The sequence below is a fragment of the Ornithodoros turicata genome, chromosome 6 (assembly GCF_037126465.1).
Source record: "Ornithodoros turicata isolate Travis chromosome 6, ASM3712646v1, whole genome shotgun sequence".
NCBI classification, from domain to species: domain Eukaryota; kingdom Metazoa; phylum Arthropoda; class Arachnida; order Ixodida; family Argasidae; genus Ornithodoros; species Ornithodoros turicata.
Window position 1 is genome coordinate 55,579,019 of NC_088206.1, and position 22,966 is coordinate 55,601,984.

General features: G+C 48.0%; 1 protein-coding gene across 1 annotated transcript; it reads right to left on the reverse strand.

The window, feature by feature from the left end:
- Positions 1 to 5,156: 5,156 nt before the first annotated feature.
- LOC135398075 (uncharacterized) lies at positions 5,157 to 21,915 on the reverse strand. The gene is made up of 6 exons (XM_064629508.1): positions 21,718 to 21,915; positions 21,554 to 21,648; positions 20,816 to 21,001; positions 20,607 to 20,738; positions 10,282 to 10,378; positions 5,157 to 8,901 (listed from the first exon to the last, which is right to left on the reverse strand). Exons 1-6 carry the CDS (start codon positions 21,786 to 21,788, stop codon positions 5,373 to 5,375), a joined length of 4,110 nt encoding a protein of 1,369 aa, XP_064485578.1. The 5' UTR covers positions 21,789 to 21,915; the 3' UTR covers positions 5,157 to 5,372.
- Positions 21,916 to 22,966: the final 1,051 nt, after the last annotated feature.

The following is a 22,966-nucleotide window of genomic DNA, read 5'->3' on the forward strand; positions in this document are numbered from 1 at the left end:
TACTATGTGGTGGGTTTCGTTGTCTGCTCTCAAAAGAGATCGAAATTCTATTGTGATCACTACCCACACTCCACAACCCTTCTTCATCCACATGGATCTCATTTACTTTCCTTGCTAACTGAGGGGACAGGAGACAATAGTCTATACAACTCCTCCTCCCCCTGGCACTCCACGTATATTTCCCTTTGCATTTGCCCATGAGGTTTCCCAAGATGAGGTTATGTTTGTCTATAAAGTTCTTCAGTTCAATGCCCTGGCGATCGGTTTGTCCGTCCAGCTCCTCTATATGGGCGTTGAAATCTCCCATAATCAGTATTTCCCCTTTGTTCCGTAGTTCTGTAATGTCCTGGTCCAAACCCTTTAGTAGTATTTCGTCATTCTGGGTTGGGGAGTTCCGTCCGGTCCATAGATAGACCATTGCTAAGTATACATAGCTTTTTTCAATCGACCCTTGTATCCACATATGTTCTTTGCACTGCAACTTTGTGCGGCTCCATCTCATGTTATTTCCGGTGATGACTCCAAAACCCCCACCTAATCTTTCTCCATCTGACCTATTGCTTGCTTCCCACCGCATATTGCCATGTAGGGGGTGGGGGGTACTTCTTCATTCCTTAGGTGTGTTTCTGCAATTGCATAGATATCTATTGCACCTGTATTTATCATGTCCTGTATCTCTGTCCATTTTTGCTCTCTACGTCCTCCCTGTATGTTCAGGAATGCTATTGTTATTTTCCGTCTTGCCCTTCTTCTCCTGTGTCTGCCCCCTTTTGCCTTGTTGTTCGCCTTTGTTTGACTATCATTTTGTGTTGCCGGTCCTACAACCTCCTGTGAGGGGGTTCTTCCCTGCATCTTCTTAGGGCACTTATTAGTACATACATCCACCAGGTCTGTGGTTTTCCGATGGGGAGGTCTTCTTTGTCGTGGTCTTCCCACATAGTCTGGGGTCGGAATATATACAGTCGGGAGATCTAAAAAAGCTGCCACCTTGTTTCCCAACCTAAATGCTAGTCTAGTGGATGCTTCCTCGTTATAATGGATGCCATCAGTATCCATAGCTTCTGGCCACAATGGTGTTTTTATCAAGCTGATGTTGGTGCTGCTGTTCTCCTCTCTGTCGATCCTATATATAGCCTTGTTAAGGCCTGTTGCGGCAGCTTGTAGTTCAGGTCCCTGCTGATAAATGCAGGGAATTGTGCATAACTCGAAAGCCACATTGGGGTGCTCTGCAGCTGCCCACGTCACCCACTCCTTCAACTCACTTGCTACCACGTCAGCTGAGGTACCTGTTAGAAGATCATTTGTTCCAGCTTGGATTATCATTAGGGCCTCATTTGCTCCCACTTTTTTCAGCTGGAGAGCTGCTTGTTGGAGAATTTGTTCCACTCCCGCTCCGCGTTTTACACATATTTTTACGTCATCTGTGTTCTGTGTTTTCCGGCGTATTGTTTCGGTCATGCGTCTCATATTAGAATCTCCCACTAATATCGCCACTCGCTTTCCTGTTGCTACTTGGGACTTTACTTGGTGGGACTGGCGTCCATCATGCATCCCGTGATTGTGCGTCTGATCTCCACTCTGGTCCGGTTCTGTTGCATCGCTGCTGCTCTTATTCTTCCTTCCGTCGCTCTCTGCCATATTTGCAGTCTTGTTGTATTCCTCCCTGACGTTGTTCGTGATTTGCGTGTTCTCTGCCGATACCGTTCGCGTCTGTCGTTCATAGGTGTCAGTTTCGGTTTCACTCGCGACGTCTGTCATTATCTCACTTGTCCTCTGCTGTTGGCCCTCCATTTCTCTAATTTTTGCTTCAAGCTCCTTTATTTTCAGCTGCAGCTGAACCACCTTTTCTGAGTATTGCCTTTCTAAGTTTCTTATATCATCCTCTTGCTTAAACTTTTGGTTGTCCATGTCTCTTTGTCGGGCCGCCATTTCTTCTTGGAGCTTCCCCTCCCACATGCTTCGAAACAGGTTCATTTGCGTACATACGGTGCAATTGAACGTCACTTTTCCCGCTTCTTGAATGTTGTTGAATGGTGTCTCGTCCAAATAGTACTATACGTCTGCATGCACTGCACTGCACTAGGTCGTCTACCTTCTTTCCCATTTTTGCTTCCTGCTGCTTCCCACTGCGTGTAACAGGCTACCTCGGTCGACTTTTCCACGCTGGTCACACAGAAATAAGATAAACCTGCAATCGCGTTGCTAAACAGAAATGAAACCTGCCGCCATGAGCCAAGGAAGGCGCTGCAATATGCGAAGCGTAAGGCGTTGTTGCGTAAGAGCAGAAATAAATAAATACAGAAAAAACTACAATTCTGGATACATAATGACTTCATTTGCTTCTCGAAAATAAAGAGTTGACTTGAATCCGATTCGTTTAATCAAATCCATATCACTGGCGTGAGGTGCCTGATGATGAGCCATGAGAAACATAGCGGTGATACACAGTGCAAACTGACAAATTACAAAGTGCTTCGCGTGCTTCAGATACACTTTCAACGTTTCGAATATGGGCGGGCTTCTATATAGCCATGACGGCTTCAACCGGTTTCAACGACTTCAACACACAAACCCAACAAACTACAAAGCAGGCAAAACGTTCCCAGTATTTCAACAACGCGAAAAAGATAGTCCGTGCAACATTCGTGTGAAAGAACAGGCCTATTAATAAACAGTACAACAAAAATATATGAAATTGAAATAATGGCTTCATTTTTCTCGCGGAGGCAACTAGAATGCTAGGCGTCCCACACAGCAGCCAATGAGAAGTAGGAGCTACATTTTTGCGCGGAAGCACCTGGAAGAGTGAGTGACGCGGCAATGATACCCCTCAGGATCTAGCGTGTTGTAGGTTCCGTTGGTCATGGACAGAGTTAGTGGACGAATTTCTGCTTTCTGCCCCCTAACCCCCTACCTGCCCTAAGCGGAGCGGAAAGGGCAAATGGCAAGTCACGTGAACCCGCGACGACATGAACGGAGGCCGTATACTAAGCTGCTATGCTCGGGCGGGGAAGCCAGGCGAGGAGGATGATGCAATGGCGGGACGAATGTTAAAGTTCATATGGCCCAAGTGGTCATAAAGCCCGAAAACTAGCAGGGAAGACTAGGAGTGACCTAGATATTTTCTTTTCTCATATGCACGCGACAGAGAAGAAAAAGATAACTGAACTAAAAATATTATTAAAAGTACTGGAATGATGAAACATATTTTCAAGCAAATCAGATATAAATTTGACAAGAAGTAAAATACAAATAAATATGAATCCGTACAGCGTTCAATATTTCGCTCGGTACAGATAGGTAGGCTCTGTGCCTAATATTTTTACTGACCTTCTCTTGAATACTGCTATATGACACACAATAAGTAGCGCTTTTTCTGCGAAGGTAACCAAGCTGGGCACGGCAGTAGCGTAGCCAGAAAAAAAATATTTGTGGAGGAGTTCAGGAAGAAATTTGCATAGGAGAGAAATGCTTACTCCTCATTTCCCCCTCCCAGATGCGCTGCCAAATGTATGATTTCGGGAGGGGTTTGAACGTCGCAGATCATGCCTACGCATGGGACCGTTTTTTCCGCTCTAACCCCTCAGGACCATTTTTTCCGAGACCATTTGTTGCGTCACCAAATTTAGCGGAGCCATTTTTTCGGGGCCTTTTGACCAAATGGTGTTCCATCAAATGGGCGGACACCTTCGAATTGATTCGGTAACTGAACTCTTTGCGCTTGCATAGAAGAACAAAACATCTCGTCATGGGCACCGCTAGGCCCTTTTCCAAGTGAGGGGCAAGTCCTCAGTTTCCTTCCACTCTCTGAAGGACAGAAAAAGAAATTTCGGAGCCTAAATTTCCCAAATAGCGCTAAATAGGGTTAGTTTCGGAAGTGATCGGGAACGAGTCACGTGCGCAACTGTCAACCTGACTGCGTTCTCGTCCACAGCAGCGGCGTATCCCTCTCACTAGTCCCCGGCCGAGATCCTCATTCCATGTATTCAGTGTCACACCCCTTGTGAACGCACTCATTCAACTTCCGATATAGATCGGTCTTACGCTCTTTATTTTTACAGAAAAAATACGTTGTCTTGGCAAATCAAACAGCTCCGTCCAAAAATTAAACTAGAAAGTTATGGCTAAGGTCAATGGTATGTGGCCTTTGGCGCAAAATGCCAATAAACAGCCATGCAATGAACTTTGTAGAATTCGGAATCTTCCGAAAGAAAAAAAAAAATTGAATTCTCGGGCACGAACATGGGTATTCAGGATGCAATAGTTATCGGAACTCCAAATCTAACGTACGGGCGCGTCGCACAATGCAGCATTAGTGCACGTGAGCAAAGAAAATCTGTGGTTTTCGAGCCATGTAACCATTTGGGCCTCCTGGACACCTTACCCTTCCCTGCTCATTTGACCCAAAAAGCTCAACAGGCCCAATTTTTTTTCGGCTTTTATGAACATTTGGACGTTCTGGTCACTTGGGCCCTATGCACACTCGGGCCATAAGAGATATAACCGATAACGATTACATAGGGTTGTCACGACCAGTGAGGCGCGTCAATGGTAGCGGGTAGGGTACCGCACCGCCGCGGTGAAACACCTAGTATACTAGTTGTTTTGAGAAATAGAAACGGAAACAACCGTTTCAGAACAGTTTTTGAATGTGACATCCTGAGGCGCTAGTTTGGAGCCAAACTCGATGCGCATCCATGTGGCAAGTCTTCATTCCGGTTTCCACTGGATTCGATGAGCTTCCCGCTTCTGTCGCATTCCTGTAAACGCGGCTCATGTGTTTCTCACGCTGTCGCTCGCAATACAGAGAGAGATCACGCATATCGTTACGGAACATAGCCATTACCGCCGATTAGCCTGCCGAACCTTTTCGTTCGAAATCGAGGAACCGGTATGAATTTCCGTTCCCGATCCTGCTACGAGCTCCAGTTTCGGGAATATACATTTTGTTTCCATTAACGTCACCTTGAATAAAGCCTAGTAGCGTGCAATGCAATAAAAAACAAAAACCATCCCTGACCATAGCGGACGCATGTACAGGAGTTATGACACGGGCACAAACCATGGATTTGAATTTTTCAACGATGTTTCGACGATGTATTTCTATCCCGCTGTGTCAAACTTTTGTTGACAGAGACGCTCATAGAGTACAAATATGGGGATATGTGGAAGAAATGGTTTCATTTATTACATGAGTGTCATACTATTCAGGTCTTCCTTCCGTTATCTATCGAACGAGTACGTCAGAACAAGAAAAGTTGTAGCTCATAGACTTTATGGAACACGCGCCTCCACTTTGGATTCGGACAACTGTAATCACGGTAATCACGTTACCACTACGATGACTCCATTCAAGGTTTATTATTTGCGGCTTATGTAGACTTATCATTGTTAGGGTGGATACGACTACGACGAAGTGCGGAATCGGATAGCGTCTCTTTGAAGGAAACTGATCGCCTGCTTACTGTGCGACAGTTAGGCAAACTTCGCTTATGGTCCACTGAGTGTGGAGGGCACGAGACAGCCTTAGCGACATTACTTAATGTCTGTACCGGCTCCATGGGACTCAGTGTCACGATGCTTGACACAGGAAAATATTCCGAGTGATCTTCAGGTGAACACAGTCCAGAAGACAGGAGTTGTCCATGTAACGTCGAGTCCGACTCCTGTTGCCGGTGGAGGTTGTAGGGCGTAGTCTTGGAGACACCAGAGTCGCTGAGTGAGACCCTGGGATCCTGCGAGGTAGAAGCAACGGGCGTGGAAACCAACTCAGTGGGGAACGACACCCTCCGGGCTCTCTTTTGTTCTGATGAACCTGGGTTTGATCTTTTCTGGGTTTCAGATTTGGCTGCACTGCTTTGCGACAGTAAGACGGCGTTATACAATGATTCGAAACATGTCTCTTCTAAAACCGAAGCATGTCTTCTAGCTGGGTTAGCAGAACCGCTTCGTGAGGTTTGGAATCGAGTATGAGGGATTGAAGTGGGTATAGCGGCTACCGTTCCGCCGCCGTCCATCCCAGCGGGGACGGACAGCAGTGTCGCTGCGGACTCAGAGCTTCGTTCGGTTGGGACGTTGTGAAAGGAGGAACGTATCACTGGACCCATGTCTACTTTTTCCGGAGTGACAAGTGACTCTGTTATTAGTGACTTAACACGACCTCTTCCGTGCAGAGCAGAATGTTCTGTTTCCGTCACACTCGGGCTGTTCTGAGCCAGCAAGCAATCTGTCGGATTTAAGTAACTAAAATGTGTTCGAGAACCTTCAAGCCCTCGTTGTCCCCGATGTAATTCCATAATAGCTCTTAAAACTGGGTGCTGTCGCAGAACCAGATCTTGCAACTTCAGTGGCTTAATGGTGTCTCGCACATCGTGCATTGCGATGCGGAAGTGTGGCATGTAGAAGTTGGGCGTCGAATTTAAGGGTCGCATCTTGTCTAGGATGTAGAGAGTTTCATCAAGTATACTTGGGGGCTGCACCGGCGACAGATTTCGGCGTTCTCGGTAGTAATGCCGGTTACCCAGTGCCAAGAGTTCCATAAATGGCGCACGAAACGCTTTTCCAGAAACGCGTCCTAAAGTCTGTCCCTGCTGGTGCTTGCTACAGTGACCGGAAATGGTTTCCTGTGCTTGAGTATGGACACTGCAGATGCTACCATTGCCTGAAATGCGTCGTTCTTTATCACTCGTCGAAGCATCGACATCTCCCAGCATGTTGGCTGACTCGCGCAGCCCAGCATCGTTTTTTCCTTCCTGGTGCTCTGCTGAACGCCCTTTGTCTGAAGACACTGGAGAATGAGACTTGTCGAGCTCGATATCGGGACATAAGTCAGATTCAGAACGCGACGACATGATCGACACTGCTACCAAGTTTGAAGGATCGTCTCCATCTGCATCACAGGACGATGGCTCTGAAGAGACCCTCATTTCTTCCTTGGAACTTCCTTCCATTATTTCTTTATTGCTTGCCTCCCTGACGCTGCTCTCGCACACAATAAACGAAGGGAGAGCTCTAATCGCTATTGGCCTCAATGTCGTGGCAGGCCTGGTCTCCAATAGTGCCTCGTGGGTGTTGGTAGGTTTTGTTTCATTAATTCGTCGATTGTGGATCGCAATTTCATTAGAAAGTAACTTAGTAGCTGGACACAGTGCGTCGACAAATGTCCTCGCTGCATCGCTTTGGCACTGCGGGCTTGGAGAGAGTTCTGTCGTGGATCGCCGCGCTCTCCGACTCGGTGTGTTGCGCCATTCCTGGGACATTCCATCATCTTTAGCAGAACATCGTTCAAATCCAGCATTGTCAGAAGCGCTAAGACGGCAGGACGATATTTCTTCCGTCGATGCCCGGTTGATATCTAATGAGACGAAGTCGAAACCAGATGACATGAGCTCAGGTAGTGTTGTATAGCTATCTCCCGTGACAGGCCGATCTTCCGGTGAGAACACATCCTGTGGCAGGCATGATGGTATCAAGGTGCTATCTATTAAATGAATATTTGGGCCTGCCATTTTTGTCGTCAAGTTTGGACTGCTAGGTTCTGACTTAATATGCGGGGTTAGGTTTACATGTTTGATGTCTGAGGGCTGCAAAATCTGTTCTCTTGCCGGACACGTACCTGTAACAGTCGGGTGACTGTCCTCAACATTTCTTGGTGGAAGGAACGATGGTTCACTAATTATTCTGCTGCCCCATTTAGTCATGGTTAATTGAAGTTGTTCCTTTAGTTTCTGTTCCGTGCGCCCTGGTTCATATTGGCTACCATGCAGCACTTCAGTTTCCATTTCTTCACCTCCTGACGTATTGGTTACACCATGCTCGTTCCCTGTTTCTCCTATCACTGCACTTTGTCCACCAATTGTGTCTGATTGACCAGAAGCAACATCCACAAAGTTCGCCTGGCAACAAGTACCAGGAGGTAATGTCCAGGACACGGATATGTCGGAGGGTTTTGAAGGATAGGAGTTTATGCCTGAAGATTCTCCGTAGGACGATTTTGTATTCGGAGATGTTCCAAATGGTGCTGTGCTTGCGTAATACTTCAAGTCGCGGTATGTGACTATCAAAGAGGGCATTTTCTGTGATGTTGACCTGTCCGTTGGTACACATTCCTCGGACACTGCATAATTATCACCAGGTTCCTGCGGAGGAGGCGTTTGGATTGTTATGCCCGTTGCACGCGAAGTTGCTTTGTTGTGTCTAATTGATCCCGAGAAGACGTCGGGATCTTTCGTTGAAGATTCTATGCTTTCACGCTCGTGGTTTACACACGAGTCTTCCACTGCAGCCCCTTGTGACGCAAATGCAGTTTTCCCAGCTGTTATAACCGACTTTATGGGTTCCACATTCACCAGGACATCTCGTGCAAGGAGGAGGTCCTTCAATTCTTTGGGATATGAGATATGCCTCGAGGATGGCAGCTTCGATGTTGGGGGCTCATCTTGATTGCGGTTTCTTCCTCTGTTTATCTTTCTGTGGCTGGTACGTCGCCGTTTGTACCTTAGTGACGATCTGGTGTCGTCGACCGAACGCGCAAGGGGTGTAGTCGGCCTTTGATGAATAGGGGCAATACAGGTTTTCTTCTCGAGCAACGTTGAGCAGTCGTCAAAAACAAAGGTACTATTTGCTTCGTTGTTAGCCTGGGTGTCCTTAGAATACCGGATGTACCGTGGTGGATGCTTAGGAATTCTGGCGTAACCCCAAGAGGCATGTTCCCCGTACTTTTGGTAATAACGCTGTCGAGGGTCAATGCTGCTCTGAAAGGCAGAAGACGTGCGAGGGCGGTGTTGGGTGAAAGATACGGACGAGCCAGTATCTGGACGCCACTCCAAGAAGTCTGTTGAAGCATCCACAGTGTCTCTAGGCCCGACACAGGATTCCTTCTCCTTCGTTGCGCGTGATAGCCTGCAAGTACGAAACGTTACCGATTCAGGGTAAGAATTTGCTAATTCAATTGTCTTCAGTTATAGGCGAGGTATATGACAAACAGAGAAATGCGTTTCCCCACCAAATAAACCTCTACGTCAATAAACAAATAAACGTCATCATGACGTTGGTAGACAGACTGAAACCGGAACAGATCGGAAGGGGAGAGCTGGGTTCCACGAATGGGGATTTGTTCGCTGCCTCCTATTGACAGAAAAGTAGGACCGAAGGTCACGTCCCTTTCAGAGACCATCGTAATCCCCTCAAGACCGTGGCTTTTGGGCGCGACCTTGTTCGCCACTAGCTTTGAACGTAGTTCAACTCTATCAAATCCGTGGCGCTGTGGAACACTATGACGTCATTTGTTTACAAACAGTTAGAGGTCTATAGTGATTGAGTGTGTACACACATCCGGGAATGATATCCTGCAAATCTACTGGATATGGGATGTTTCATTCTCAAAAAGCCTTATGCGCTCACTCCGAGTTATTTTCCTTGTTCTCTTTTCTCGCTGTTCTTTCACCTTATCAGACATTGGGGGATGTGCGTTAAACTTGTAGTCTTTCTAGCCGCGTTTACATGAATGTGACAGAGGCGCATCGACTCGACTTGTCGCATTGAATACGCTCCTGTAAACGGCCAATTCGCTAGGATAGCGCATCGAATTCAATCCGCCTGACAGACGTGGCTCAAGACGGTCGATGCGCATTGAAGACGTACATGTAAACAGAAAATGTGCATCGAAACCAGAAGGAGGATTATGGGAACACGTTTGCTGCGAGACGAAGAGGAAGTTCACGTGGATGCGGGGTAGATTTCGTGTTCGAAAAAGAAGATGTTGTGAAATGCGTGCAGATATGGGAGGTATGGTATGGCAGTGCAGAGCTCGAAATTTTTCATGTGACAACGCGGGCGCAAGTTTCGAGCCGAATTCGATGCGCATCCACGTAAACGGTGGCGCATCGTCTTCACTTTGGTTTCAGCTCGAGTCGATGCGCTTCTGTCGCATTCGTATGAACGCGGCTTCTGTCTTATATATCGAAAGCACAGTGGCAGTTCCACTGAAGGGGACTGACGCCCCATCCACAAACATCTAGAACTCAACTCTCACTGTAATTTCACTATCCATAAATGTGTTTAGACAGTAATGAACGCACTCCCGATCATGTTCCCATATTCCACCAAAGTACGGTTGTAGTCGTACGATTCGTCAGTTTTTGCCAGAGCCAGCACACATTTGCACACTGGGGACACCAGTCGACTTCCAATGTGGCCTCCAAATCTATCTTATTCCATCTCAGATTCTTTTTAGCTCTGGTATCTTTCTCAGATCTTAGTGGAAAGTTGCAGTAGGCATACCGTCTATATGAGTAAGCTGCTCCGATGACCAGCAATGTTAGAAGAAGTACCAGTGTTGGTAAGGTGCCGAAAAGAACGTTTGCCCGAGATGGTTTGCCTGCAACATAAAGGGGCTCGTCAATAAAGTGTGCATTTGCAACCTCGTTATCTATGCCTTTTATGATTCTGATTTAGATAAATTGGAATCGCAAAAGGCGGATCGGAAGTCCGAAAATATGACTAAGTTAGTGATTAAATATGTCCCGGAAGAAGAACAGTCTCTGTTCGAAATATCGGCGGCTCTCGTCCTGAAGCACTTCCCTTCGTAAGTTGGTGAACGAATGCTGCAGTAGGCGACGATGACGACACGTAAACCGTGTGCGCACCTTCCAAACCGCCCGTTCAAAGGTCCAAACCTGTTCCACCTGTTCCTGTTCCAGCGTACGGTAGCCTTTTTTACATATACATCACTGCAAGTTATAGACTGAGAAGATACCCGAAGCTGCGCTCTTGAACTGGCTGGTTCGTTCGACAGCAAACGATGGGAGACGCAGGGAAGTTTACGCTGGCTAAAGGCCAGTTCCCATGTACAGCGCTTCGCTTTATAGCGCTAGAAAATAGCGCTGAAAATCTGGCGCTATTTTTCCGGTTGCCGTTCTCACATACTACCGAGCACAGAGCGCTATCCTGCTGCAGTCACGGGATATCTCGTTGAGACGTGATGCACCGGTACCGCCGTGATTGTTTATTGTCCGCGCCCATGTCCATTCTTGCTGCTTCGAGTGATCGGAAGCAAAACAAACCCCAGCTTCCGCGACGTCACGGCTGAAAGACGCTCACGATTGGTTAACAGACTCACCGCTCAATATAGCGCTAGAAAAGTTGAACGGGGCTCTACATCGACAAGAGTGGTTTTATAGCGGTTCGCAGCAATGCGAGGAGGAAAATATAGCGCAATTTTCTAGAGCTATGTATCAAAGCGCTATATGTGGGAACTGGCCGGAAATAATCGAGCCTGAAAGTTTAAGATGAAGATGATCCTGATTCGGGAAGAAACATGGTCGTTCATTGCGGATATGCGGTACCGAAAAACCCTTCCGCGTCTTGGACTGCAGGAGGTCGAAAAGCACAGAGCACTATTTGCACAGGGGTGGCATCCAGTGTATTACTCCGTAGACGAAAGCGTGCTGGGCGAACGCAATGCATCCTGGACAGGTCCTGGTCGCACGTCACAGCAAACGTCAAGGCACACGTGACCTTAAAGATGGCGGCGCCCGTGATCGGCGGCCAAACCGTTTGTAAACAATGCGGTTGTTTCTGCGCAACGCTTTGGGTGTCTTTCGATCACGGTTATTATTTTTACCCGATAATCTCGCAGTAAAACGCGCAGTTTTGCACATAAGGCCTCGTATTGTTGACGACTTCTAAAGATGTGATGACGACCGCGCGTTAAAGGGACCATGAAATGATTTTCGCGAATTCCGAGTATTCTGCAGGAAACCGTTCTCATGATCTCACTATCGTACACACATCGACTTTTTACTGTATTCAGTACAACGGGAGGCGCAGTTATCAGACAAAAATAGCAAGGCGTGACCGCTGGATATATGCCTTCGAAGCGGGCGTACGTCATCGCCATCCAATTCTCTCATCCAACTGTGAACGACGAGGAGGACACCCCGCGGGACCATGTGGGTGCATGGTTTCGGTTAGGACAACAACGACGTTGTAATGTTGTACATTTCTCGTAGGATTCTGTGTCAACGGTTAGATACAATCTTGTCTCCAGGTCAAATTAAAACATATTTCGTGGCGAAGTATGCAAGCTTGTTTGCAAATTTTGCAGTTTGCTCGCAAAAGCCTGTTCGCGAATCGGCAACATGTTCTGTGTATGATGTCACGGCCAGATCGCCTCGGAGGCCGGCCGTAGCAGCTGCTGTTTACGCCCGTGGTTAATAGATTATATTCGCTATTTGAACCATTTTCAACTTGATATTTCACAGAGTACAAATTAAAAATGATCGTGGGCTTGTCAAATATCCTTTCATGGTCCCTTTAAGACTCACTGAGCCGATGCGTTAAGGCGGTGCATCACCCCTCGCGCGCCTATGGGAATCCCCATACATTTTCCAACTCGTCTAGCGCCGTCAATAACTGGTCGATTTGCACCGAGTTTCTTTTGAATGAAAGAGTGAACGAATATCTAGTACTTAATGTTTATGGATTTTTGATATGTGTCTCAGAAAATTTTGTGCCGGCGTCGAAAGACTCGGAGCCTACCATCTTTGAAGTTCTCGGTCGCTCACAAAATAACTAGAGCGAAAATCACAAATCTAAAATCATTAAGTACTAGAAAAATATGTCAAGAACGAACACGGCAAAAAGATTTCATCTATGTTAAGGCGTTGACCTGACACGAGTTTTCGCCGGGTATGGTCAGCCGTGTATTTTAGTCTCGGAATAGGCAGCGCAGTGCTGCCATCTCCCATGGAGGGTATCGTCACAAGACAACAATTTGAGCGCTGGAAACGCTATACCGCTGCACGTGCAGGTCGACGACGAGGCCGACGTTGACTGTGACGCAGCAGCACAAGCACACGCAGCCGCAAATACGTGTACGGACTATACTATACATGAGCTGTTCATTCATCGATGTTTATTTTCTCGGGGGGGGGGGGGGAGGGCATGAACGTGGCATGTCCTTCCTCCATATAACGCCGGGACGATCGCGTTTAGCCTCACTTCATTGGAAATTATGTATTAAAAACAGGAATACAAGACGAAATTGCAAAACGTTCCATTGCACGCTTGCGGACATGGAAATAATTCATGAGTGCAGAACAGGGTTGCGCACTGAGATCACACTGGAGATCACTGAGATCATACTAAGTCACTAAGTCACTGAGATCACACAAAGTCGTGTTGCAGGCAATGCTCGCAGCTTGTTGATGAATGTTGACAATAACACCGCCGAGCACTTCAATTCCGTTATCGCGAAGTTTGTTGGGGGAAAGCGGATCAACTACTGGCAGCGGCGATCTTACCAAACACGCGCATTTGCCGCAGCCGTATCAGTGAACTCACGTGAAGGTTTGCATCATCGTGTGCACAAGAAGATGTGTCAAACAAAGCCAGGAAAGTACACTTTGAGCCTTCAAAAACGTTATAATGCACGTGAAGAGGCAAGGGCCAAGCGCCGTCTCAACACCAGAGCCAAGAAGACCAGCCTTCCAGCCCTGCGTAAGAAGCCCGAGCGCCGAAATGCTGACTACGGGGAACAAGCGCAAAGACCAGACATGGATCCAACGTCCTTCGCAACGGCATGCATCGAGTACAAAAAATTGCTTGAGCTCTCAGAGGAGGAGCATGCCGCATTACAGGAAGACACCATAGAGCAGTCGCTGAGCCTCCGGTGGAAACAAGAAAGGAGAAAGCGGCTTACGGCGCTTTTTATTTATTTTTTTGTAGAGTATGCAGGATGCGCCCCTCTACAAGTCGTGTGGGTGCAGTTAAGGATATCTTGTACCCGGACATTGATACCGCTTCACTGAGGCACGGGAGGAGGTATGAGCCCATTGCGATTGCGGAGTTGGAAAAGCACGAGGGAGTAAAAGTCAGTCGGTGCGGTCTTTTCGTTGACAAGGTCTGTAGCTTTCTGGCAGCCAGCCCCGACGGCCTGATTGCGGACGACGGCCTTGTCGAAGTGAAATGTCCATCGTCGGCATACGGCATGACTCCTGTTGAGGCTGTTCACTCAAAGAAGATTGTGTACTGCACTGAGGTGGAAGGCAAGTTGAAACTGAAGAGGACTGGTAGGTACCAAGGAGGTAGGAGGACTGAACTGGTACCAAGTCCAGGGCCAGCTCCATGTGACAGGTCGGCAGTACTGCCTCTTCGTAGTCTGGACAGGTGCCAGCAAGGTCTCAGTGGAGAGGATTGACAGGGACGACGCCTTTTGGAACGACAACATGGTTGTCCACCTTCAGCGTTTCTATGACGACTACCTCCTGGCAGAGCATGCTGATTCTCGCCATTCCCGCAGTATGCCAATCAGAAATCCAGAGTGCAGAGCAAAATGCACTGGGTCCAAGTAGGCATCCCGAGTATGTTGCACAGCACGTATGCATTTGTACAGCCTCGTATTCTGGAATTCTGTGTCGACACCTTCGCTTCATGTGCACCTTCGTGGGCGCTCGCATCACCCGTCGTGTGTGCTTCTGTATCCTGAGCAGAAAACGGCTAAGAAATTACTAAAGAATGTGTTGTGAGGGTACTCCCTCTTGACGTCACTGACGCCAAGAATTGCGACCGCGTCGCTATGCACAGGCTGGTGGCTCATGAACCAACCATTGCTGAATTAACTGAACATTGTTTCTACTCCCTCCCTCCCGCAGTACCGAGGACTGAGGGACACGATTATACCGACGCTGGACTTTTCACATTGGACAAATTCACATGTGCAATTGTTTGTGCAATTTGACGTCGCTTTCACAGCAGCGAAGTGCGTATTTCAGATATGACAATATTTTGGGCTTTAGTTACATGTCAATATTTCGTGTTTTAGTTATATGACAACATTTTGGACTTTAATTACATGCCAGTATTTTGGGCTTTAGTTACATGTCAATATTGTGGGCTTTAGTTACGTCTCTGTCACTAATGCATCTGTCCAGTAGCTTCAAGGCGTTCGGAAACCATCACCCATTGTTGTGCACTTGCGGAGATGAAAGTCGTTTCTGAACGCAGAAAAGGATTGCGCAGTGAACTAACACTGCAGTGCAAAATGTACAGACTGAAGGGTGTGGCTGACACTGAGCGTCCACCAAGCATCGGACAAGATCATATGGACGTGAACATCGCTGTAGTTTTTGGAGTCCTCTCTAGTGGAGCGCGATATTGAGCCCATGCTCAGTTCTGTGCTGCGCTGAACATGCCGTGTATAGTGACCGGAACATTCGCGAAATATCAGGACCAACTGGCGGACGGTAGCAAGCGTACAGGACAGAGTCACGTACCGGAACTGAGGAAGTGCGGTCTGTGGAAGTGCACGCATGTCTACTGGTACCAGATCCACGGCCAACTCCACGTATAACCAACCGGCAGTACTGCCTCTTCGTTGTAGGTACTGGACGACGCCTTTTGGAACGAGAAAAGGGTGGTGTACCTTGCGCGAATTTATAACGACTACCTCCTGCCAGAGCTTGTTGACCCTCACTATCCTCGAAGCATGCGAATTAGAGTTCCCGATTACAGAAGGAAGTACGCCAGTCCAGAAGAATTGTAATCAGTGTGCCGTGTGCCTTTTGCTAATCGAGACAAGGTCATGTGATATCGGCAGCCACGACGAGGATGAAAAAGAAAGCTAGAGAGGATTTCTGGAAGATCCTGCGCGGATAGGCAAGATGACACTCACAATGACAGTTTGTTATAAAATGCTCTCACTCCGAGATCCAGACTGACAGAATCACGAGCTGAAGGTCACTTCCAGACGAATGGCACATCAGAGACCTAGTTCACGGCATGCTGATCTGTGCTTGGGCGAAGTCTGGGGCCATGGTTAGTGACGACCAGGATGAGCACAACAGACCCGAATTATATACACGTCCAAACTGGAAACCTCCATTCGCACTTTACGTTCCAAGCAGCTGAATGGTCCACGCACACACATTTTTCTCTTCTACCCTGCTTTTCTTCCCTTTTCTCCTCTTTTGCCTTTTTCCTCCTCCATTGTCCAAGGATATGGGAAACATTATGCAGCCTATTTGCAGTTTTATTTTGTTTCCGTTGACTATGCAAGTAAATGAAGCGTTTTGCACCACCACAACGTGGTCTGAAATTTTAAGCCCAGGGTGACAGGAAATAACGAAAACAGGTTGCGGCTTCGTTTCGCAATTTCCGCGTAATGTCGGTAGGCTAGAACATGCCGGCACCAACGTGTTTCAACCGCGTCGTGTCCAACCTAGGTTTTTTGTGTTACGAGGAATTTATTATATGCGCAAGCATAGCAGAAATCACACGAAACGATTGGTGACTAACCCCTCGCCCGACAACAACACAGCACGGAACAGCAACAGATCGATGAAGTAGTTCAGGAGACAGCTGGACAGCCTGTGCGCATTCAAAAGCCGCGCCATTAATTGTTCCGTCTGGCTGAGCGCGATATGCATGTTTACACTAAGTGTCTCCGATTCAGAAAAAAGTGCAGGGCGCGAGTGTAAGGCGAGCGACCGGAAGTGTACGTCAGTGCAGCCCCAGTGCAAGTTGCACCGAAGCTGAATCGAATAAGAGAGTTGGCTCCGTGCAGTCTGTCGTCTGCTGCGCGCCGTTCGGTTAATTTCGACAATTTTTCAACAGTGAGCGACTCTTTGCCCAGCGCCTTTGAGCTCGCAAACTCCAGTAGTGAGGAAGAGGAAGACGAGAGACAACGCCCACCGTCCACCGTGATCGCTGCGTGTAAGGTGTTGTGAGAGTCGCGGTTGGACAGGAACCGAGTGCCACTGTATTATGAGAACGTCGCAAAAATGTTGGAAAATATCATTCCATCGTCGTCGAGCGCAGGCCAAACAGATTTTAACACTCCAGCAACTTCAGCGGCGAATTCCATGATGGAAAACCGTTTGCTTTTGTGACAAAATAGGCAGACGACACACTTCAAGCTTCAAGTACATTCAGAAATCGGATAAGGAATTAACGCGGAAAAGCGAAAACACGGAAGTTCATCACAAGGCTTAAAAAAATTAGAATAGGGATACTGAAATTGAAAAAAGAACGTGAAGCTACAGTTTTCGTTTCAGTGCTTTATTTTACGCAACCGCCATGTTGTCGCCTGTTACTGAGTTGCACGGATCGCTGCACGGTGGTATGAGGAGGTGCAACATTTTCCTGCACTCGTGCTGCACTCCTGCGGCACTTTTTTGAATCGAATGAGAAAGTGTAGTGCAAAAGGCTGGGGGAGGGCACCTTCGCCGAATCGAACGGCAGAAGCTGCACTACTTGCACCAGTTCAAAAAGTGCAGCCCAATCGAAGACACTTATTATTGGACTTGGCATGAGTGAGCACGAGCGGTCATATGTTTGCACAGGATTTCGCTTGACACAAAGACCATTCGCTCGCTGCGCCATCCCTCGATTGTAAACGACGAAGTGCCGGCTCTGATGCACCGCCTTAAACTAAGGAGAAATGGGCTATCATGTTGCGGAAGAAGCACCCCATATAGTTTACGCTGGAAAAATACGTTCATCTCTTGGCGTTATGACGACGGAAATATGTCGGTAAGCGGCAAAACGACATGTAAACAAAGTCACATGACCTCCAACTGACGTTTTCCATGACGTGCGACCAGGACAAGATGGCAGTTTTGCCAAAAGCACCCGCTTGAGGGTAGTTACAACAATGGCGGGTTTGTGTCACCCCTGTGACTATATGTCTGAGTATTGACAACAGTCAAATACTTCATGTCTGCAACTGTGCAATAGCAAGACACATGTGGGAAGAGCTCCGGAAGGTGCACGAACGAGCCAATCCCAGCAACTAGCTCTGCCTGCTGACTGAGGAAGCCGTACCAGTCAAAGTTGGGATATGACCGATGATATGCAGTGCAGGGCTACATCAGACGCACTTTGGGACTGGCCGAGCGCTTAGGATGGATAGGGCAAGAAATAACAAACTTTCAGGTCGGTGCTAGCTTCGTCTCAGTGGGCTGCAGAAAGTTGCACTCGTCACAACCCTTGATGCACGCTCAGATGATGACCTCACGTTGGAGTACGTGAAAGGAAAGCTTGTGGAAGAGTATCAGAGAAAGCAGGAGATGATATCTGCAACGCACAGCCCAGAGCCAGCGCTTCAGACGCAAGGCTGAGATCGTGCAAAGGGTGTGACTCACGATAATGCTACTTCTGTAAGAAGTCCGCATGGTCACCTGAGGAACTGAACTCCTGTGGAACTCCTTCACCAATTCAAATAAGACCAATGCACTGCTGGAGAAGTACAACCTCAGAGGCCAAAGGGACGCCAACGCAAGGGACGGCACGCAGACTCCAAATGGAATGTCACACCCATGGACTTTACTTACCAGAAACTCGCTGCAGACCATGACGCACTGCTTTGCAATGAACTTTACCGCAAGGTAATTGGGGAGCTATCCAGACATTGCTTGTGCTGTGCGGATATACTCTGTCGTCGTGTCAGCAAGCCGTATCAGCGTGATTAGAGCACTGCCAAGAACCTGATTCGGTACCTGAAATTTACTAGGGGTCTAAAGCTGAAACTATCCTCAGACCCAAGCTTGAAGTTGGCTAGCTACGTGGAAGCGGACTAGGCGGCAGACTTTACAGATCGCAAGTCAACCAGCGGCTACTTCATCCAGCTGGGAGGCAGCCCAGTGTCCTGCTCTACTAGGAAGCAGTTGTCTCTGGCCCTGCAGTGTAGAGGCGTAGCGACGGGGTGGCTTAGGAGGCTTGAGCGCCCTCACCTCTAAATGTTGGTCACCTTGCATGCATGGCGCCATTCCTTCACGGTGGCTCAGGTTGATTCGCCGAAGCGCTCAATAAATGGGATCATCACCGGCTGGCAATCACTATTTTGTACCGTAAATATGGGAACAAAGAAAGATAGACAGTCAGAAAATACGAAAAATACGTGCGGGTGTATGTTGATCAGAGGCACACGGGATGCAAGAACACGGGAAACGCATATTTAATCTGTAGGGGCTCATTCGGTGACAATATCACGCATCTCTGATAATTTCAGTAGCATTGGTGATGTCAATCGCTTAGGTCAAGCTTTGCCCTGCACTTGGCTTTCCGTCCTTGCTGGGTAATCTTCAATGTTTTCCTCACGCCGTCCGTTCGGGGTCGCTCCCCAGTTGCCGGTGTCATCTTTGCTTTCTGATTTTCGCGCAGCTAGCTCATAGACATTAATTGTCCTATGAGAAAGTTTCCGAGCGACGGTTTCACTACCCCTCCCAGCTCGCATCTTCTCAAGTCACATCATAGAAACGGTGGCGGGTTCAGTGAAAGCAAGAATGCTGTGAACGAAAGAAATAGGGCAATAAAACGTGTGCCGCACGTGGCTCCCTTTCCTAACTTTTTGGATTGTCACAGAAGCAAAGGCTCGAAAGTAAACAAGAAAAAGGAATACACAAGAGGTGAAGAGAGAGAGAGTGAATGCAACGAGAACTGGTCGCGTACGTACACTGCACTGCACAGTCTAAAAGTAGGATGACAACAGGGCAGCTATGCTCAAAGAACAGTAAACAATGAAACACTTCGTGCCCTTCGAATGCAACGATCTTTTGCGCCACAAGCGACACGTGACGTCCTTGTTCAATGAGCGCAATTATGAACCACGAATCAGAAAAGCAGCAGAGCTCTTATCCTCAGGAGCAGGCGTTGGCGGCATCCAGTTTTCGTAAAGCGACATACAGTCGACACTCGATCTAGGAGCTCTTCGTTTTACCAGTTATATCGATTTATGAACGGTTTCTCCAGGAATGCTAACCGCTCTTAAATGGAAGGCCGACGGTGCTTCTTGTAAAAGCTTATAACCATAACTTCTCTTACTATCACCTTCGTAAGGTAGCGTGCTCTCCAATGCGTATATATGTCTTGCAACAGATACAAGAAAATTCGTTAATGAACAGTGCGCAGAGCGTCATGCACTGGTCAACACCTCCTAGATAGTAGAAGGCCTGCGCCCTACGTCACACAGGGAGGCCTGCTGTTACAAGTGTTGCTGCTATGACGTCAACGAAAGAGCGAACTAGAGAAAAGCTTGAGGCAGCTCGCAAAGCTCACGGAGGCCTCAGTGTGTGACATTGGGCGCAGGATTTCTACCATCTAGGAGGTGTTACACTTGTCCACCAGCTTTCTTTCTCTGTGCGTGTGTGTGCCCCCTCAGCACCGTGTGTGCCCCCTCTCCATACAGGTCCCAGCCCTCCAGGAAAAAAATTTCTGGCTACGCCTGTGCTGCTGTGGCATCTACAGTGGTGTACTACTACGTCTCAGCAGCGCAAACCGTAGGTTTATCGGGGTTTGTACATCCACCATTATGGTGACTCGCAGGGGAGCGCGAGAGTCGTTAACGGGTCGTTATTGCCTGTTCCTCCCAACCAAGTGATTGGTGAAATAAGTATTTCTATTACAGTTGCGCTGCGTGAATATTACTTGTACAATATCGTTGTAACTTTCATATTTTCAACGTTGATGATCTTTTAGATAGCGTGGCATCAGCATAGCATTCCATCAGCGAATGCATGGAACATGTTACTCATTCGTAGACATGTCTCTGTGCACACGCACCTATGTCGTCAAAGTAGAGTACCTGAAGCAGATTAAGTACTACTTACGTGAAAGGCACTTCTGGTTATCAGCAAGCACGAAAGGCTGAGGGCAGTAGCATAGGAAGTCGACGCATTGCATGTTCTTATCGTGATGAGCGCATTCCAAGTCGCTCACACAGGATTCGTACAAGTGCTTTCCTGGAAAGATGCAAATTTGCTTTAAACAAAAACGCACGCAGTGCAACGGGGTCGCTTTCGTAGAAGCAGCAGCTCACCTCGAACACACTTAGCGACTCCATCGGTGTCCCTTATGAAAATCGGTGTTCCCCGGGCGCAGTCGCACCTCGATGCAAGTGCGGCCCTTCTCGCAATGCATGCCAACCCTAAGCCGGATGCACACTCCTCGTCGCTCTTGCACGTAATTCCGTATCCGAATTTTCCGCTATCAGGGTTCACGTTCACTGCAAGAATTGAGACATCATATGACCCTATGTGCCCCCAGTATGCCGTAAGACCACTTCCATAACGAACATGCTCTTCGGCGGGGATGCCACGATATTCCACCGTTTAAAATCCCAGATTTAAAGCTTTAATGTGAAGAATGGCGGAATGATAGCGTTGAATAATACATATTACTGACATACCTCACAGTATTGCGTGATTTTGACCTCAGTAGAAGTCATTGTCGTGAATAAAAACCAGGTTTTTGGCGACCGTTAGGCTTAGCATGGCGGTCACATCAGAGCCGCAAAAATTATTAGATTTTGGTTAGGTTAGGTTAGTTTTCAGAGGTTCGGTTAGCTTAGGTGTTTTTTGAGTTCACCACGCCGTTGGGGGGCTCCCCACAGTTGGGCACGAACGCAGCGCTACGCTAGCGCCGTTTGGGATTTTCAGCATATGGGATTCTAAACGGTGGATTCTTAACGGTGGATTCTTAACGGTGGCAATTCGGGATACCCCCTCTTCGGCAACGGCCACTCAATATTACGTATCGGTGGCCTCATGGAATCTACCTTTATTTCCTACGAGGGGGTATTCAGGTTTTGTTGTACTCGTAGTATAATTTGATAAATCAGTTAGGTCCTGGTACGTATCAGTGTCTTGTGGTCTGCAAGAGTGATGAACAGAGTTAATGGCCGCTACTACAGCTTCGTTATATTCCAAAACAAACCCTTACCTGAAATCTGGAAACTGCCTCGCGATGCATAACGTCAGCAAGCAGAGGACCACGATAGAGATACGCATCATACTTGTTTCAGAGGGTTGCGAGGGTAGCGCAGGGCAGTTTCCCAGGCCAAGGCAGTGAGCCCGGCGTACAGAAGTCAGCGTTCTTCTTCTTCTTGATGAAAGGCTGTTCCACGGGGTAATAACGGCACGTTGCTCCTCGAGCGGGATGGCACGTAGTGAAGCCGCCATAGCAACCATTTTGCTTTTTCTTCTTCTTCTGCCAATGAGATAATGGCCGTGAGCCACTAAGGGAGATTGGCCAGGACAAAAGGGGCGAGAGATGTTTGTCTATGTTTGTGCAGTAATGATAGGGGCTAAGGCCAGATCAGATCAAAGTAACTTATGACATATATGACGTGTGATGATTAATACAGGAACTGGATATGCACATATGTAGGAGTATGCGTATGGCGACTATACACGGCCAAAAGGATGACTGTATGAATGTGTATGTACGTGAAAGTGTATGAGAGTAGGAAGGAAGTGCCTAGAAGCGGTTGGAGAGCACGATGCAGGAAGTAAGACCCGCTACCACAGCCCTATGACATAGCGCAGTGTGTGATGCTCCGAGAGACAGCACTGACGCCAATGAGAGTGGGGCTCCTAACAAGCGTAAGGGTGTCCAGATATACCTGCGGCGTAATTGGCCGGACTGAGAGCAGGTTAGCAAAAAGTGTTCAGTTGTTTCATGCTGGCCACAGTGGGAACAAGCAGGGGACAAAGATCGACCAGCACGGTGGAGGTAAAAATTTAGCGGCAGCGCCAGGCATCGAGCTCTCGTCACCAAGACTTCTGTCTGCCTGGAGCTGCAGAGGTTAGGGTTCCACGAAAAGACGAGATGTTCATATGGCGGGCGTGGGGGGGCAGCTCGAGACTTGTGAGCCGTCTGTACCTGGCAACAGAAGTGCGAGCAAGTACTGGGAGGAGAGGAAGAATCTCTCCAGAGAGGGACATTTTAGCGAGGGTGTCAGCGGTTTCGTTAAGGGTGAGTCCGCAGTGGCCAGGAATCCACGTGATTATGACGTTGCGAATATGAGGAGGGGCAAGCCGAACCAAAATGGATACCAATGACTCTGAGGACGCCAGGAAACCCGAGGGCGCCGCCAAGGCTGAAATGACAGACAGGGAGTCCGACAGCAGGATAACTTGTTCGAAGGCAGGAGGAACCCTCCTAAGGGCAAGGGCCATAGCTAAGAACT